Genomic DNA, 17121 nt, shown 5'->3' with positions numbered 1-17121 from the left:
TGAATTTCAAGATTTTTTTCAAACTTTTCAAACAAAATTGCAGTGATTTGTGAACAAACATTTTTTTTTTTTTTTTAAATTGTTTTAATTCATGTAAATTAAATGATATGAAAATATTGTCTAGGTTATTTAAGGATTAATTTAATATAAAAAAAATCTTGAATATTTTCAATTCCTATTTTGACCTGGACCAACAAAACACAGTTATCAAAATTTGCGTAATATTTTTATAAAACTTAGATTTGAAAAATTGTTTTGATGCGAACACATTTAACATTGTTATTATATAATATGTTTGTTGAAACGACAATTTCTAACAACAATATCCGACAGAAAACAATCGAAAAGTTACCCCCATAAAACCCTTTCTAACAACTTGCATACTAATTCGTATAAAATCTCATTAAAAACAAAATCAATCACACTTTGTCAACATATACAAATAATTTAAATATGTAATTATTTTATTTAGAAATTGAAATTGTTTAGCTAACGCAATGGTCTAATAACATTTTCAAATAAAATCCTACTCTAATTAACACGATATAATTTATTATAATGTATTCCAGAATTAATTATCATAAATTTACAAAGCAGTCGCAATGTTGTCACAACTTAAAATGTTATTTAATGTAGTACTTTTTTTTATCGTAATTATTATATTCCTATTTAATTAGCTTTAAAATGAGAAACTAGCAAAGTTATTTATTTATTTTTTTTTTATACAATCGATTTATGTGGTTTAAATCAATTAATTTATATTGAGTGCCAATTTCATTTATTTTCAATTAATTTTGTTGGAAAATTGTGTTGGCAAGATTTGATTTGCGAGTTTTGATTCTGTTTTAAAAAAATGCTCAATTAACATTAATTTTTATACACATGAAATTTATAGATAAATTTGTCTTTTAATTAATTTAAATTTATTTGATTTATCATTCATTCATAATTTGGCTTTGTTGTACCAATATAGCTTATTATTGCCAATGGTTCAAAAGTATTGGTTGTTTTTGTTTCGTCCTTTTGTAGATCGAGTTTAAATGAACAAGTTGATTTCAAAGCGGCCTAAAAAAATTTGTTTAAAATATTTTAAATATTTTTTTGTCTTTTTGTTATACGTACAAGTTCTTCCTGTCCATTTGAAGCTGTTCGAATAGCTTCTTCAGCAAGATGAACATTTCTATCATATTTGCTTATTTTTTCAGCTTTGAGGAGACAATTAATTGCTTCTGTCAGAGGAGTTTCAGGAAATTCGGAAACTTTTGACATCAAATCAATATCAATTGTACTTGCTAATTTTAATTCGTCTCGATGTTTCCTTGTGAATATGTTCAAAAACATGAGTTAGTTCTTTAGGTAAAAAAAGTACTTGAAATTGATTCTTACCAATAAGTGACATTTTCAGAAGTTTCTTCAACAACTCCTGTAGTAGATTTTGTTTGTTCTTTTTTAAATTCTTCAGAACAGAAGAATTTTCGTCTTTCAAGATCATCTCTCAAGTCCTTCTCATATTTAATTCGCAAATCGAATGCTTCTAACAGGGACATGGGAACCATGTCCTGCTCAATTTCCGATGGAATGTTTTCACAATGAAAAACTGCATCAAAAGCTATTTTATTGAAGTCAATTTGACCATTGACAGAGTCAACAATCATTCCAGGAAAATAGTTGTCCTTAACCATAGTTTCAAAGAGAGGATTTTTGTTTGATATGGCTTTTTTAGGAATAAGTTGCAAAAGGGTTGTTAAATAATTTTCAAAAAAAATAACGGTAATTTTAGCTTACGAGTGGGAAGTCTTAACTTTTGTTCAACTTTTTCCTTATATTGACACTATAAAGAAAAAAATTAGCAATGTTTTATTAAAAAAGTCTCAAAACAGTCAGCATTTTTTGTATTTACCTGAGAAGCTTCAAAACGATCCCTCAACATGGTTCCATTGGTACTTGTTGAACAGGGTCTTATAGGTATTGTATTTGATGGGATCGGAATTTGGCTAGAAATATCATGAGGAAGCTGAAAATAATAGTTTTTTTTGAACTTACAATGTTTAGGACTAAAAAAAAAACAATCTCAAAGCAGTCTTGATAAAGAGCTGCAAAAAAAAACCTGTAAAATATTTGAATTATTTGTTGCAAATTCTGACAAATTGAAAGTTCTTCCAGATTCTTCATATGGTACAAAGAATTCTCTGGCTTTATTTCTTGCAGCATCATTCTTTTGATGAAAGTTTGGTATTGATAAGGAATATTCAGGCCTTAACAGATGCTCATGTCTGGGAACCTTTAATTGAATTTATACATATATTATAATTTGATGTTTTAGAAGTGGCAGGATTTTTTCCACAAGTGTCAAAATTTCAAACCGACGTACCTCATACATATTGGAATCATTCATTTGGGAAAACGTTGAAACATTATCAAATCGAGGCTGAAATAATTAATTCTTAATAAATTCATTAATTTATATTTTTAATTATTCAATTACTTCGAAGGCCGTATCGTTCTCATATTTGAAGTCAGATAAATTAAAAGGTCGTCCAGAATAATTATAGCTTCTTAGTGATGATCCTTGTGGAATATATCGTAATGAAGGCTCCTCGGACGGAGTGTTGAATTGGGGATCATAGTTTGAAAATTCATTGTGTCTTGGCTAGAAGAGAAGTTATAATAATATGTTTTCAAAGAAATATTTTAGAAAACCTATAACTCCTATAATATTATTGGTTATTTACTTCCGTTCCCAAGTTGAACTATCTATAAAATTATGAAGATATCAATTTTGACGATCTTTGATTCTATTCAATACATTTTCAATCTTGAAAAAAAATAGTGTTTATGTTAAAAAATTGCCTAATTTTAGTTGAAAGGAATTTTTTCCGAATGGTTTCCTTCAGAACTTCTCTTAATTCCCGATTGGGTCACTTTTACTTACTTTCCTGTTAAAAATATCTTAAAATACTAAAGCTTTTTACAAATTCATAAAAATATATTTTAAAATACTTTGAATCCAAAGCGGACTTGAAGTTGGTAAACTTACTTACCTCAAGCCAGCTTAGGATTCAGAGTGTTAAAGAAAAAGGTTACGAAAATAGAAAAAAAAATATTATTTTTAATTTAATTTTATAAGAATCTTAATTAAAAATAATATAAAATTACAAAAACATCTCTTCTGTATTCTAAAAATTATGTAGAAATCGTCTATACCTACAAATTTTAATAAATTGCACGACTGGGGTCGCACGTACTTGCTCTTATGGTAAAAGTTACTCTAATGTTAAAGCTTTTCATTGAACAAAATAAGGTATATGATATTTTCACGGAATTTCATAAGTGGAAAAAAAAAATAAAATCTTTTTTTATAAATAATTAAATACCGTTTTAAATGATCTTTTACAAAAAACTAAGTATGCCATTTCATTTCTTGTATAAAAAGGAATTTTTAGAAAAAATTTTTCGAAAATCGTTAGAGCCGTGTTTTAAAAAAATAATTTTTTATATATAAAAAATTTCTAACATTGTTCAAAAAAAAGTTGGTATGCCATTTTGAAGAAATAAATAATTTACACATAAAAACGGAATTTCAAAATTTTTTACCAACCTGTTTCCAAAAAATTGATTATTCAAAAAAAAATTTTGAAATATTTTTAAAAATTCAAAAATGTGTTTTTTGAAAAATTTAAAATTTTTTTAAATAACGATAGTTATTTGTGTTTTGTCGTTTACGAGAAATTCATAAATCAAAAAAAAAAAACATTCTATGGCAGGTACCGTTAATAACGGTTCAAAAAATATTTTTTTTATTTCCAAAGGAAGCTTTTATGTGTTACACTACACACAAAAATTTTAGTCAAAATCGTTAGAGCCGTTTTTGAAAAAAATTAACTTTTCTATTTCCGTTATATGAAAGGTACCGTTAGTTTTGGTCCTAAAAAAAATTTCAATTTATCCTCTAGGGAATCACCCAAAACTGTTAACTACCAAGTTTGAAGGAAATCGCTCCATTAGTTTAGGTGGTAGCTCGAGGTACACACAAACAGACGGACAGACAGAATTGCCGGACCCACTTTTTTGGCATTCTCCATCATCGTAATGCTATGTAAAATTGTTATCTCGAGTTCGATTTTTTTTTTACGAATCCTAAACTTGCCCTATAGTACCTATATCGCAAGTAAAAATTAAAAATTGAATGGCAATAAGAGGAAATATTATCTTTGTTAAATTCCTTCAATGTAATATTGAAACAAGCAGCCTATCTGCACCCATTGAATAACCTACATATATGCTTAAAGATTTAAAAAATAATTAAAATACTTTAAAAGTGTTAAGTGGATAAGAAGTCTTAAAAAATTTTTTTTTTTTTTCATTTTTTTTTAAATATTTTCTGAAATAAAAGTGTATTTTTTTTACATATGTCGTTTTCGATTGGCTCTCCGGAAGCGTCCGGAATCATTCAGAAGCCTTCTGAAACCGTTTTATTGGCTTTGAAATGACAGCTAGAACGCTTCTCAGAAGAGAAATTCTCTTCTCGATTTCAATTCAGAACCCACTCAAGAAGCACTAATACATGAACACTCACATGTCAAAAAAAAAACTCCGTCAAAATTTTTGGTTTTTCATTCAAGAATTTATTATTTTTTGAAATTGAAATTAATTACAAAACAAAAACGGATACAAAAATGCCATGGAACAATTGATATCATCATCTTCTTCAGCGTAGTCTTCAAAATTATAATTTTTTAATGTTTTTCGTTTGCAAGAAAAAAAAAATACTAAAAATATTTGACATTTGAAATTTTACACAAGCATAAAAAACAAAATTGAGTGGAATGGATTCAAACTGTTTTATTGGATTTCAGAATGAGTGAATCCTTGAGTGAAACCAATCGAAAACGACATTATATTATAATCTTGAAAAATCTTAAAAACGTCATCTCACACTTTTCAAAAGCAATTTATTTTTTTATTGAAAAATAGGCTACTTTTTAAATTGTCAAATATAGAAATTATTTAAAAGAAATAGAAATTGAAAAAAAAAAATAACCACCGCACTTTTTCGCTCACCCAGACTTAGACCTGAAAACTCTTTATCTAATTCACAAGTTCTTGCTTCATTGTGATGCGAAATTGTGAACCAGGCATCATTTAGCAAAATTCCGAACTTTTAATGAGTAAAATGCATTTTTGATCATCTGTCAAATGAAATTTTTTGAACTTGGTGAAACATGAAACAATCGTTGCCAATAAAAACGACAATAAAAAAAGTTATCTGTTTGTTAATTGTAGTTACCTGATGCTCAATCAGAGAACTTCTTGTATTTGTAGGCCTTTGATTTAGATTTTGACGCTAAAAAATTAAAAGACATCAGATCAAGATGCGATTGATAGAAAACTTGTGTAACTTACAAACTCATCGAAACTCTCCATAATTCACATCAAACGAAAAGCTTGATTTTGTATACAAAATTAAAAAAAAAAAACACGAAATTAAATTTAGGTGTCCTAATTCTGACATTCAAGGTTACTTCGACCTTAAAAATTGAAGCTTTAGATAATAATAAATGAAAGAAATGAATATTTGAAAGAATGAAATTTTAATTGAGGCTTTCTTGATTACATAATGAAGAAAAGTACATTTGTTTGACTGAAACCTTACAATTTTATTAATGAAGTGAAAGCAACCTTTTTAGATTTGTATATTTGCCTGTATCAGTAGATTGTAGAAATTGAAGTAGATTAATGTATTGAGAGAGCAATAACATCCTTTGTCAAAAACCTCTATTTTTCTAATCAGAACAAAAAATCCGTTTTATGTGTATTTTATTAAAAATATAACAGCTTCTTATCCCCAGATTATGATACCTTTGACCTTGTTTGTATTTAAGGATTCACCATAATATTAAACAACAAGAGGATTTATGTTACCATCCTGACGCGTATCGGTTACATTTTTATGTTGTGTGTGGTTTTATGATTATTAATCGATAAAAATCTTCACTTAACGACTTAACCCCTATATAAAAAATCGATCAAAAACCAAAAGCCTAAAATACGACTTAAGACTTTATTTCCAAAAAAGAAAAAAGTATATCAAATGAACTATAAACCAAAAAAAACAGAAAAAAAAATTGATGAAAAATATACAGTATAAACCTATCATCATCCGCACATCACAAGCTTATACCATCATCAGAAAGATGTTTGACCTTCCATAAACATAGAAGATTATTATATTTTTTTTTTACTCCGCATACACCTTTTCTTGCTTGATGATGATGATGTTCGATTGACTTAACCTAAGCTTTCACAAAAAGAAAGAAAACAAAAAAGTATGCCGGATGTTGGTCCTGCCTGTCCTCATCAGCGAGGGCGTTATTTCGATTTCCTTCTTCAAACAGAGATATAGATTTATATGTATAAGGACAACAAGTACAAGTACACTATAGATAAATTCCAGTTTACACTTAATTTTAATAACAACATTGCAATATGAGCAAGTTTGTGTATGTGTATTGGGTTCAGAGTTGCCATGAGGAATTTTTAACATATAAATGAAATACTTGTAATTGGTAAGCGAATTATTTGAATAATTGGACCAATTTCAGTATTTTTTTGAAATGTCTATTTTAATTCGAATATCGATTGTTATGAACCAAAAAAATTACGATTTAGTTTTGTTTTTGAATGTTTGGGTTCTAGAATTTTGATTATGGAATTTTTGTCAACAATTTGTCAACAACCCATAGAGTCCCAAAATCACAAAGCTTAACTCCGAAACAACACTTTGATATAGGTAATGAAGTTTTAACTTTCTTGAGGTTTTCAATTTTTGTATTTTTTTGTTTGGTGATATTGAGTTCAGAGGAATTTTAGAATTTCAGAAATTTCATAGAAAATTTGGGTTTGAAAACTAAAACCTCAAGCTCCTGCAATTCTAAAAACTCATTTGCCAAATAATTTGAACTTTCTTAATATCCTCAAACTTCGAAAGGGCAAAGGCTTATAATTTCCATATTTTGAGAGAAACAATTTTGTAATAATAAGACTTTGAATTTTTCCAGTTTTGAACTCTGGGGACTTGGATTTTGACATTTTTTGAATTCGTATTTCAATTTTTTTTAATGTTTGGGGTCATTTCGAATTCAAAATTAAAAAAAAAAATGAATTCAAGAAACCAATAACACAGAAAAGCCACAAAAATCCAGGAAACATAAAATCCAAATAAACATGCATGGAAATGAATTTTCGGTAGATTTGGATCTATCGAGTTTATGTGGCCTTGGGATTTTGGATTTCTCGGTTGAATATCCAAAAAATACTCAATTCGTTCTTATATTTTTTTCAGACCTTAGGCTTTAGAATTAGACCAGAATTAAAAACCTGAAAACCCTAAAAGTCCAAATTGTCAAATGTCTAGAATTTACAAAAAATATAAGCCTTAAAAAAAAATTCATTCAAATTCACTTCAATTCTGATAAACATACAAATTTCATGGACCCAAAATCTCAAAAACCCATAATTTCTTACTGCCAAAAACCCCATTATTCCATAATTTTTGAAAAAATAAGTTTGCATACAATTTTGGGATTGAAAACCTTTGGAATTTGGAGTGTTCTAGATTTTGAAGTTTAAGAATATTGAGGTTTTTTTGGAATTTCAGTAATTTGTTCTCTAGATTTAAACCCGAAATCCTTTAGTTGAGTGTAGTGCCTTTTTTCAAGTTGACACTAGTATCCAGAGAACTTAAGTTTAGAAACTTAAAAAAATAAAAATGTTAAGAGTTTAACAAAATCTAAGATCCCGTACATTTTCGTGGTTTGCAAACACTCATTTTTCTATAAATTTTGAAATTATTTTTCGGCACCTTGTTTTCTCTAAATTTTTGGTTTTCGAACTATGGAAATTGAATCGAAGCAAAAATACCACCCCTCAAAGCCTATAAATAAATTAAAGTCTAAAATCTTTAAGTGTCCAAAGTTGTCTGAAATCCACCGTAAACTTAGAAGATTTTTTTTTAACACAAAATTTTGGACTTGAATATTGATTTATCGATTTTTGAAAATATGTCTTCAATAGATTTCCCATATGGAATGTTGAACAAAAAAGATATCAATAGCACTTTGAATAAGACTGTTATTAAAATTTGAGATCTATAATCCCAATAACCAAGATTTCGAAACTATAAAAATTCCCAAAAACAATCACGTATCTCGAAAACTCCAGACACAAATATCTTTTGTAATTTTGGATTCCCTTCACTGAGAAAGATAACGTAGGAATAAATATAAATCTGGTATAATTAACTTTATTCTTATTAAATATACAAGATGTAAAGTTATCCCTGGCGTTATGTTTTCTCCGTATAGATATTCCATTTTCAAAACACTTAAGATCTTTTACGCAAAACATCTTCTGGGTACATCAACTCAATTTGACGACTCATAACTTCTTAACTTGTTAAGACATTTCTATTGGTACATATTTTGGGTTTTTGGGCACTAAGGTTTTTCAAATTTTGGTTTTCTGTATTTTAGACATAAAGGTCTTGAATTTTGAATTTTGAAATATTGACCGATATCCAATTTTAACACCTTTTACATCGTATTGTTACTTGTTTAACGATTCAAAAAAATTTTGTAGATATGGCAACACTTAATCAGAATCCAATAACGATTGAATCTTGCTGAAAATCAGTAAACAACAATTTTCTCTGGGAGTTTTTTGTTTTTTTGTTTATTTTACTTTGTTGTTGTCTGTCTATATGTTTCCTTAAACGTTTTCTTCTTGTTCTATGTGTGCAATGTTCATCTTCCATATACAAACTGTGTTGGTGTCCTGCTTCTAAAGGAACGTTAAGATTGATATCTGCATTCCGGTGTTAAACCTATGGATGAACGGGTGAACGGATAGGCAAATTTCCGGCATTCAAGTGTCCTTTAAACGGAAATTGTATTTTTCGCTTACCTAGTATCCTTTTTCTGATATAATGTGATGCTTATTTTTTTTTTTGAGATTTTGCTTTTAACCTAGGACAATCCTTGTGTAGTATAAAAATATCGATTGTTGCTAAAGGAGATAGAACCGAGTCTTGGAAGCTTTTATTTTTTTTGTCTCTCTCAAAAAAAGGACAACGTTTTCAAAAACATATTTTCCTATGAAACTGCACTTCTATGAAATGTACGTGAGAGTTTACAGGTTACATATTTTACTTCATTATAATTTAGTCCTTAAGCTCTCATATTCACACACGCACACACACTCACATGGAAATAATAATATTCAAAGAAATACCTATTTTGAATGAGAAAACCTCTGCGTGTATTTTGTTATCTTAAAAATGGGTTGGATGGGTCGTTGGGAAAAAGGATGTGTAGCCATTTACCGTTGCATCTTCTTGCACTTCTCCTAACAGGAAAGTAATCACACTCGAACGACGACAAATGTAACAACGGGAGGTTAAAGTTCGTCAACAAGACTTGGGCCCAGCCCGGGCGCCAAGTAGAGAACGAAAGATATCTTGAAGGTCTTTGACGATAGAACACGACTATAATGCGGCGGGCGTGGCAGGATATTACCTTCCGTTAGCATTTGCATTTAGATTGTATAGTTTGCTCATTTTTTTTTTGCTTGTGTCATATAAAAATGTTCTTTTTTCTTCTTCATTTTATCGTCCTTGTCGTTGAGTCGTAGTCCTTTGAAGGTATAATGTGTACAAGTACAATTATAAGTTTTGCTGTGTGTACTAGTTTACTTTTGGAGCGTATTGGAGTTGTTGCCTTCTAACGCATTTGTGTGTTTAATCTCGCTAATGCAAGAACACTTTGTTAATTACTTCGAAGTGAGTTAATGATGGGGAACAATATCAAAATTTCCCACCACTCCTACAATATTCACTCTTTCCATTTGCAAAGTTATGAAATAATGAGTTATTTGAATTATTATATAGGAAAGAAGGAGGTTGGGGAGCTATTGAATTTATTGGATGAAGCTAATTATAGGAAATAATCCCAACGAAATATTTGTTTTAGTATTTTGTGTTGACATTGAGTTTTGTTTACTTTGAGGATGATTATATTTATGTTTAAAAAGGGAGGCCATTCAATAATTAAAATCCGTACTAAAATTATAGATAATACATTTTTAGCTTAAAGAAAAATATTATTATTTTAATTTGGAGGGCTATTTAGTCCATTGATTTTTAATATAATTTTATGTTGTTTCTGTTTTTAGTGAGGGAAAGTCTATTTTTGTTTATTTGAAATTAAAATGCAGAATATTAATGGAATTATTAAAATATTTTGTGGTGTATTTATATGGAATTATGGTTTATTTTATAAGTTAATTTAATTATGTTCATGATATTTAGTAAAACTAAACCAAATAATTTAATAAAAGTTATGGATCATAAATAGAACGTCAAAGAGAAAATTCTATGAAAGTTTTTCACTAATTTAAAAGGATAATAATTTTGCTCAATTTATAATAGTCAATTTATTATATAGTCAATTATTTAATACATTTGGGGTTTTGCATTAAATTGGAGTGCTTTGAATTAAAGCAATGTATAAAGAAAATATTTTGCACATTTTTAATGGATCAAAAATGAACTTGACGCACTATTACTTTCAAACATTTTGCTCTTCATAGAAAATCATGTTTTTTTCTAAATGTCAAACCCAAAGTGCATCTAATTTTGTAAGTTTTCAAATACCTTAATTTAATGAGTTATTTTGAAGAACAGTATACAAATACATAAAACACTTTTTACTGATAAGTCAAGTTGAATTCTTTTTTTTTTTTTTTAAAGGGCTAGATAATAACACTGGTCAACAAAATTAAACTTTTTTTTTTGTTACAGAAACCAAGGTATACTTTTCTATAGGATTTTGGTGTGCTGAGCTCAAATCCGAAGTCAAAAAATCCTATCACATCACGTTTTTGAGATAATCCCGTTAAAAAATCGAAAATGCCGCTTTTTACCAGTTTTCGAGATTATTTCTTAGCTTTTGGTTATTTGTTTTAAATAAATTTGTAACGGTTTCTAATAGAACTAAATGTTGTCTTTCTAAATCCGTTTAAATCTTTTAAAAATCTCTTATCTTCTTTGAGAAATCTGAAATTGAAATCAACGTGTTTCGTATATCTCATATTTATTTACTTTTAATAGCGAATCTCGAAAAGTTCTTTGCCAATCGCTTTCAAATTTTGACACAATGTTCCATTTAGAATCTTGCAAGTTTTTATATTTGCGAAGGTGGTGAATCGCAGTGAGATACATCAAAGCGTGACCGTGTCAGATACTTATACTAAATAATTACTAGTGAGAAAAATATAATTTTTTTCTTGTTAAAAACAAGATAAGAACTTACTGGAATGTAAATCAAACGTTGTGTCAAAATTTGAAAGCGATTGGCAAAGAACATTTCGAGATTTACTATTAAAAGCAAATAAATATGAGATATACCAAACACGTTGATTTCAATTTCAGATTTCTCGAAGAAGATAAGAGATTTTTAAAAGCTTTAAATGGATTTAGAAAGACAAGATTTAGTTCTATTAGAAACCGTTACAAATTTATTTAAAACAAATAACCAAAAGCTAAGAAATAATCTCGAAAACTGATAAAAAAGCGGCATTTTCGATTTTCTAACGGGATTATCTCAAAAACGTGATGTGGTAGAATTATTCTGACTTTGGATTCGAGCTCAGCACCCAAAAAACCTATAGAAAAGTATATCTTGGTGTCTGTAACAAAAACCTTGTTGACCAGTGTAATTTAAAGTTTTCACACCCGTCACTAGTGATGGGAAATATCGAATAAAAACTATCAAACTATCGATAGTTGTAAAATATTCATTCATTCGATAGTTTTAAATCATTCATTCATTCATTCATTTATTTAGTTACTATTTTCATTCGAATAGTTTTTTCATTCGATAGTTTAGTTACTATTTGTATTCGAATATGTACACTGAAAAAAAAATTGTACATAAAATTTATGAACGGCGTTCATTAACTTGAAATTAATGTACGGTTCACGGAATTAATGCACCATCCCTTAATTCAATGAACGATTCATTAAAAATAAAATTATGAACCTATGAACGTTCATTAATCTCGTTCATTAAAATCCGTTTTTGTCTGAAATTTTTTTTATGAACGGCTATTCATTGAATTAATGAACCTGTACATTAAGACAATGAATACCATTCATTAAAATCTATGAACGTTCATTAATTCAATGAATAGCCGTTCATAAAAAAATCTGTTCATTATCCCAATGAACCTGTTCGTTAAAACAATGAACGCCATTCATTAAAATCTATGAACCATTCATTAATTTAATGAACAGCCGTTCATAAATATCCGAGACACTTTTTGATAAAAGATAAATATCCGATACACGAACCTGTTCGTTAAAACAATGAACGCCATTCATTAAAATCAATGAACCATTCATTAATTCAATGAACAGCCGTTCATAAATATCCGATACACGAACCTGTTATCCGATACACTTTTTTGATAAAAGATTCTATGAACCTGTTCGTTAAAACAATGAACGCCATTCATTAAAATCTATGAACCATTCATTAATTCAATGAACAGCCGTTCATAAATATCCGAGAAAATTTTTGATAAAAGATTCTATGAACCTGTTCGTTAAAACAATGAACGCCATTCATTAGAATCAATACACATTCACTAATTCAATGTTTGTGAGATGTTTTATTTTGCAAAAGTCGCTATTACTTCTAAACGAAAGCGAAAATCAAAAAAACTTATTTAATATATTCTGTCGGAAATTAAAAAATCTACACCTTTTATATCTGACAATTTTTCAAAAAAAGCAAAAATAGAAAAGATATGACGAAAAAAGTAAAAATTTCATGTCTTTTTGTTTGAGAGATGTTTTTTTTTCACAAAAGTCGCTATAACTTCTAAACGAAAGCGAAAATCAAAAAAACTTATTTAATATATTCTGTCGGAAATTAAAAAATCTACAACTTTTATATATGACAATTTTTCAAAAAAAGCAAAAATAAAAAAGTTATGACGAAAAAAGTAAAAATTTCATGTCTTTGTTTGAGAGATGTTTTTTTTTCACAAAAGTCGCTATAACTTCTAAACGAAAGCGAAAATCAAAAAAACTTATTTAATATATTCTGTCGGAAATTAAAAAATCTACAACTTTTATATCTGACAATTTTTCAAAAAAAGCAAAAATAAAAAAGTTATGACGAAAAAAGTAAAAATTTCATGTCTTTGTTTGAGAGATGTTTTTTTTTCACAAAAGTCGCTATAACTTCTAAACGAAAGCGAAAATCAAAAAAACTTATTTAATATATTCTGTCGGAAATTAAAAAATCTACAACTTTTATATATGACAATTTTTCAAAAAAAGCAAAAATAAAAAAGTTGTGACGAAAAAAGTAAAAATTTCATGTCTTTTTGTTTGAGAGATGTTTTTTTTTTCACAAAAGTCGCTATAACTTCTAAACGAAAGCGAAAATCAAAAAAACTTATTTAATATATTCTGTCGAAAATTAAAAAATCTACAACTTTTATATCTGACAATTTTTCAAAAAAAGCAAAAATAGAAAAGATATGACGAAAAAAGTAAAAATTTCATGTCTTTTTGTTTGAGAGATAGAAAATAGAAAAGATATGACGAAAAAAGAAAAAAATTCATGTCTTTTTGTTTGCGAGATGTTTTATTTCACAAAAGTCGCTACAACTTCTAAACGAAAGCGAAAATCAAAAAAACTTATTTAATAAATTCTGTCGGAAATTAAAAAATCTACATCTTTTATATCTGACAATTTTTCAAAAAAAGCAAAAATAGAAAAGATATGACGAAAATAAAATAAATCTTTTTTTCTTCTTTTTAAAAAGGCGCCAAAACTTAATAAACCATTCATTATTTTAATGAACCATTCATTATTTCAATTATTCGTTAAGATTCATATTTAACGAATACATTTACTGTCGAAGTGAGCGTGTTCATGAATTTAATGAACGTGTTCATAGATTTAATGAACGTGTTCATAGATTTAATGAACGTGTTCATAGATTTAATGAACGTGTTCATTGATTTAATGAACCGTTCATAAATTCAATGTATAGTTAATCAAAACTTAACGAAGGGCAACTTGCATGTTTCAGTAATCACACTTTTAAAAAGTGTATCAAATTATGGACAAGGTTTTCATATCATTTAAAGAATACATTTATTGTGGAAGTGAGCGTGTTCATGAATTTTATGAGTGTGTTCATAGATTTAGGAACGTGTTCATTGATTTAATGAACCGTTCATTAAAATTTAACGAAGGGCAACTTGCATGTTGCAGTGATCACACTTTTAAAAAGTGTATCAAATTATGAACAAGATTTTCATATCATTTAACTTTTTACTAAAGTAATAATTTTATTCAGTTTGCAGGTTTCAAAATAACCCTTTTTATGAGTATGAGAATAAAATGTTTTGAGACCACATTTGACAGGTGTCGAAATATCATTTTTTTTTAACCGAGTTGGGGAATCAAATAAGACGGGGCTTATTACCTTGTGTATTTTTTTGTGTTTGTACATATTAAGTAGTTTTGTGTTTTGTTCTCATTTTCAAAGTTTTCTTGCTCACACAAACATTTATCTCGGTTGAACAACCGTTCGTATCAATGTGAAAAGTAGTTAACGACACAAGGAGATGTAAATGTTGTTGAATGTGAAAACCCCTTTAGTACTTATTTTTTGGTGTCGTTTCATCTGTTTGTGCTTTCAACATGAAAGAAAATTTTAAGTTATTTTTTTTTACTGTGATTGTCAATATTCTTACAATATCTATGATATTCGATTTTTGAAAACATATATTTACAAGATATTACCTTTTGTGTATTAACTGTGCTCTTTGCACATAGTTCACACTTAAATTTTAAAGAACGCGTAAAATAAAGTGGGAACACTACTTGTTGATACGTAGAACGAAAGAATTTCTTTCGTTAAATGATGTAGCCGGCGTCCCCAAGCCAACCCAAGCCATTCAGTTACAGTGTGAATGTCTGATCGATAAGAGGAGCTATTCAGCGGAGAGCTGAAGCAAAAATAAAAAGTAAGTATTTCATTAGATTACGTAGTATTTATTATTTAAAAGCATTTATTTATTAAAAGTACACATTTATTTTGTTAAATAATTTGTTTTTTTATCATATATATAGGAGATTTGTTCGATTTCCCATTTGCCGCCGCCCGCCCGTCGCCTGCTGCCATCACGTCGTTTCATGCATCAAAAATTTAAGGTAAGTGTTTTCATCCCTAAAATGTGTTATAATTGTATTAATATATTTATATATATTTAGTGCTCTTCTTACACCACGTTGCCACCACCACGCTGCCGCCACATATTGTCTGCCTCCGGTGTCGTTGTCATCATTTGCCACACCACGTTCCTTCCAGCCACCACGTTGTTCCCGCCAGCCACCACCATCATCACGCTAAAATAATTCCTGGTATGTATCTACTTTTTTATAATTTTTATTGATCATTTTATCTTATAAATATATACGTATGTATTAATATATTTATATGTAGTGCCATCACGTTGCCACCACCACGCTGCCGCCACATCCGCCACATTATTGTCTGCCTCCGCTGTCGTCGTCATTTGCCACACCACGTTCTATCCAGCCACCACGTTGCTCCCGCCAGCCGCCACCAATCTTGCTTAAATAATTCCTGGTATGTACCTACTTTTTATGATTTATATTATATATATATCGATACCTTCCCAGAAGAATGTATTAAACCCTTTGCTCCCGGAAAAAAATACAAATATCTTGAAAAAAATTTTAATATTTTCTAATTACACACTAAAATGAAAAAATAATGATTGTACTAGTAATAACATTGTATAAGGAATGTTTTGAGCTGAGAGTACAAAAGGAGAAGTCCATTTTTTATTAAAAAAAAACTAACAAAGTAATTAATACGTGGTTTCATGCTGAAACCACTAGGAAGCAAAGGGTTAAACGACATTCTCAAAATTTGTATAAACTTAAAACAAACTTGCTGTTCATTTCAAAGAAATAGAACTACAATTACTGCCTAGAATCATTTTTATTAATATTTTAAAATTTGATTGCATTATAATCATTAACACTCTACCGCAAACAGGCCAAAAATTGATTTAGATATTCTAAACTTGAATAAATTAACTTTTTCAATATGAATTTTCATAAAATATCTTAAAAAAAATCCTAAAAAATTATTTGAACTTCGTTTTTAGCTTATTTTTCTTTTCTGAAAGCAGCGTATGCGGAGAGTATCAATAAAATTTGAATAGAATGACTTTTTTAGCCACTTTTAAGCGTTGGTTTTGATCATTTATAGAGTTTGATATACTAAATTGAGAAAAAATGAAACTAGGATTGCCATCTACAATCATTTTCATTAGTATTTTGAAATAAACTTGCATATTATCATTAACACTCTACCGCAAACAGGCCAACAGTTGATTTAGATGTTTCAAACTTGAACAAATTAACTTTTTCAATACGATTTTTCATAAAATATTTAAAAAAAATCCTAATAAATTATTTGAACTTCGTTTTTAGCTTATTTTTCTTTTCTGAAAGCAGCGTATGCGGTAGAGTATTAATAAAATTTGAATAGAATGACTTTTTAAGGACTTTTAAGTGTTGGTTTTGATCATTTATTGAGTTTAATATACTAAATTGAGAAAAAATGAAACTAGGATTACCATCTACAATCATTTTCATTAGTATTTTGAAATAAACTTGCATATTATCATTAACACTCTACCGCAAACAGGCCAACAGTTGATTTAGATGTTTCAAACTTGAACAAATTAACTTTTTCAATACGATTTTTCATAAAATATTTAAAAAAAATCCTAATAAATTATTTGAACTTCGTTTTTAGCTTATTTTTCTTTTCTGAAAGCAGCGTATGCGGTAGAGTATTAATAAAATTTGAATAGAATGACTTTTTAAGGACTTTTAAGTGTTGGTTTTGATCATTTATTGAGTTTAATATACTAAATTGAGAAAAAATGAAACTAGGATTGCCATCTACAATCATTTTCATTAGTATTTTGAAATAAACTAG

At 28.3% G+C, this 17121-nt stretch overlaps 1 protein-coding gene and 1 long non-coding RNA gene across 2 annotated transcripts; one reads left to right on the top strand and one right to left on the bottom strand.

The window, feature by feature from the left end:
- Positions 1 to 861: 861 nt before the first annotated feature.
- LOC129909241 (uncharacterized) lies at positions 862 to 5560 on the bottom strand. The gene is made up of 10 exons (XM_055986292.1): positions 5404 to 5560; positions 5288 to 5344; positions 2486 to 2650; positions 2372 to 2428; positions 2108 to 2281; positions 1901 to 2014; positions 1786 to 1831; positions 1387 to 1714; positions 1123 to 1318; positions 862 to 1065 (listed from the first exon to the last, which is right to left on the bottom strand). Exons 1-10 carry the CDS (start codon positions 5422 to 5424, stop codon positions 940 to 942), a joined length of 1284 nt encoding a protein of 427 aa, XP_055842267.1. The 5' UTR covers positions 5425 to 5560; the 3' UTR covers positions 862 to 939.
- Positions 5561 to 14705: 9145 nt separating this feature from the next.
- On the top strand, positions 14706 to 16164 carry LOC129909242 (uncharacterized). The gene is made up of 4 exons (XR_008771427.1): positions 14706 to 15106; positions 15213 to 15293; positions 15354 to 15503; positions 15586 to 16164. It is a non-coding gene; the product is annotated as an uncharacterized LOC129909242 (long non-coding RNA).
- Positions 16165 to 17121: the final 957 nt, after the last annotated feature.

This window comes from Episyrphus balteatus, chromosome 2, assembly GCF_945859705.1.
Source record: "Episyrphus balteatus chromosome 2, idEpiBalt1.1, whole genome shotgun sequence".
Taxonomy (NCBI): Eukaryota; Metazoa; Arthropoda; class Insecta; order Diptera; family Syrphidae; genus Episyrphus; species Episyrphus balteatus.
The sequence above is the reverse complement of the archived record's forward strand: the minus strand, read 5'-3'. Positions and strand labels throughout refer to the sequence as shown.

What these genes read in the sequence shown, in the direction of transcription:
- LOC129909241 (XM_055986292.1), bottom strand. Translation starts at nt 5,424, where the DNA reads ATGGAGAGTTTCGATGAGTTT. An exon ending in TGGAGAGTTTCGATGAGTTT is followed by an intron (nt 5,345 to 5,403) that starts GTAAGTTACACA and finishes TTAATTTTTTAG; the next exon opens with CGTCAAAATCTAAATCAAAG. An exon ending in AAAGTTAAGACTTCCCACTC is followed by an intron (nt 1,715 to 1,785) that starts GTAAGCTAAAAT and finishes TTCCTAAAAAAG; the next exon opens with CCATATCAAACAAAAATCCT.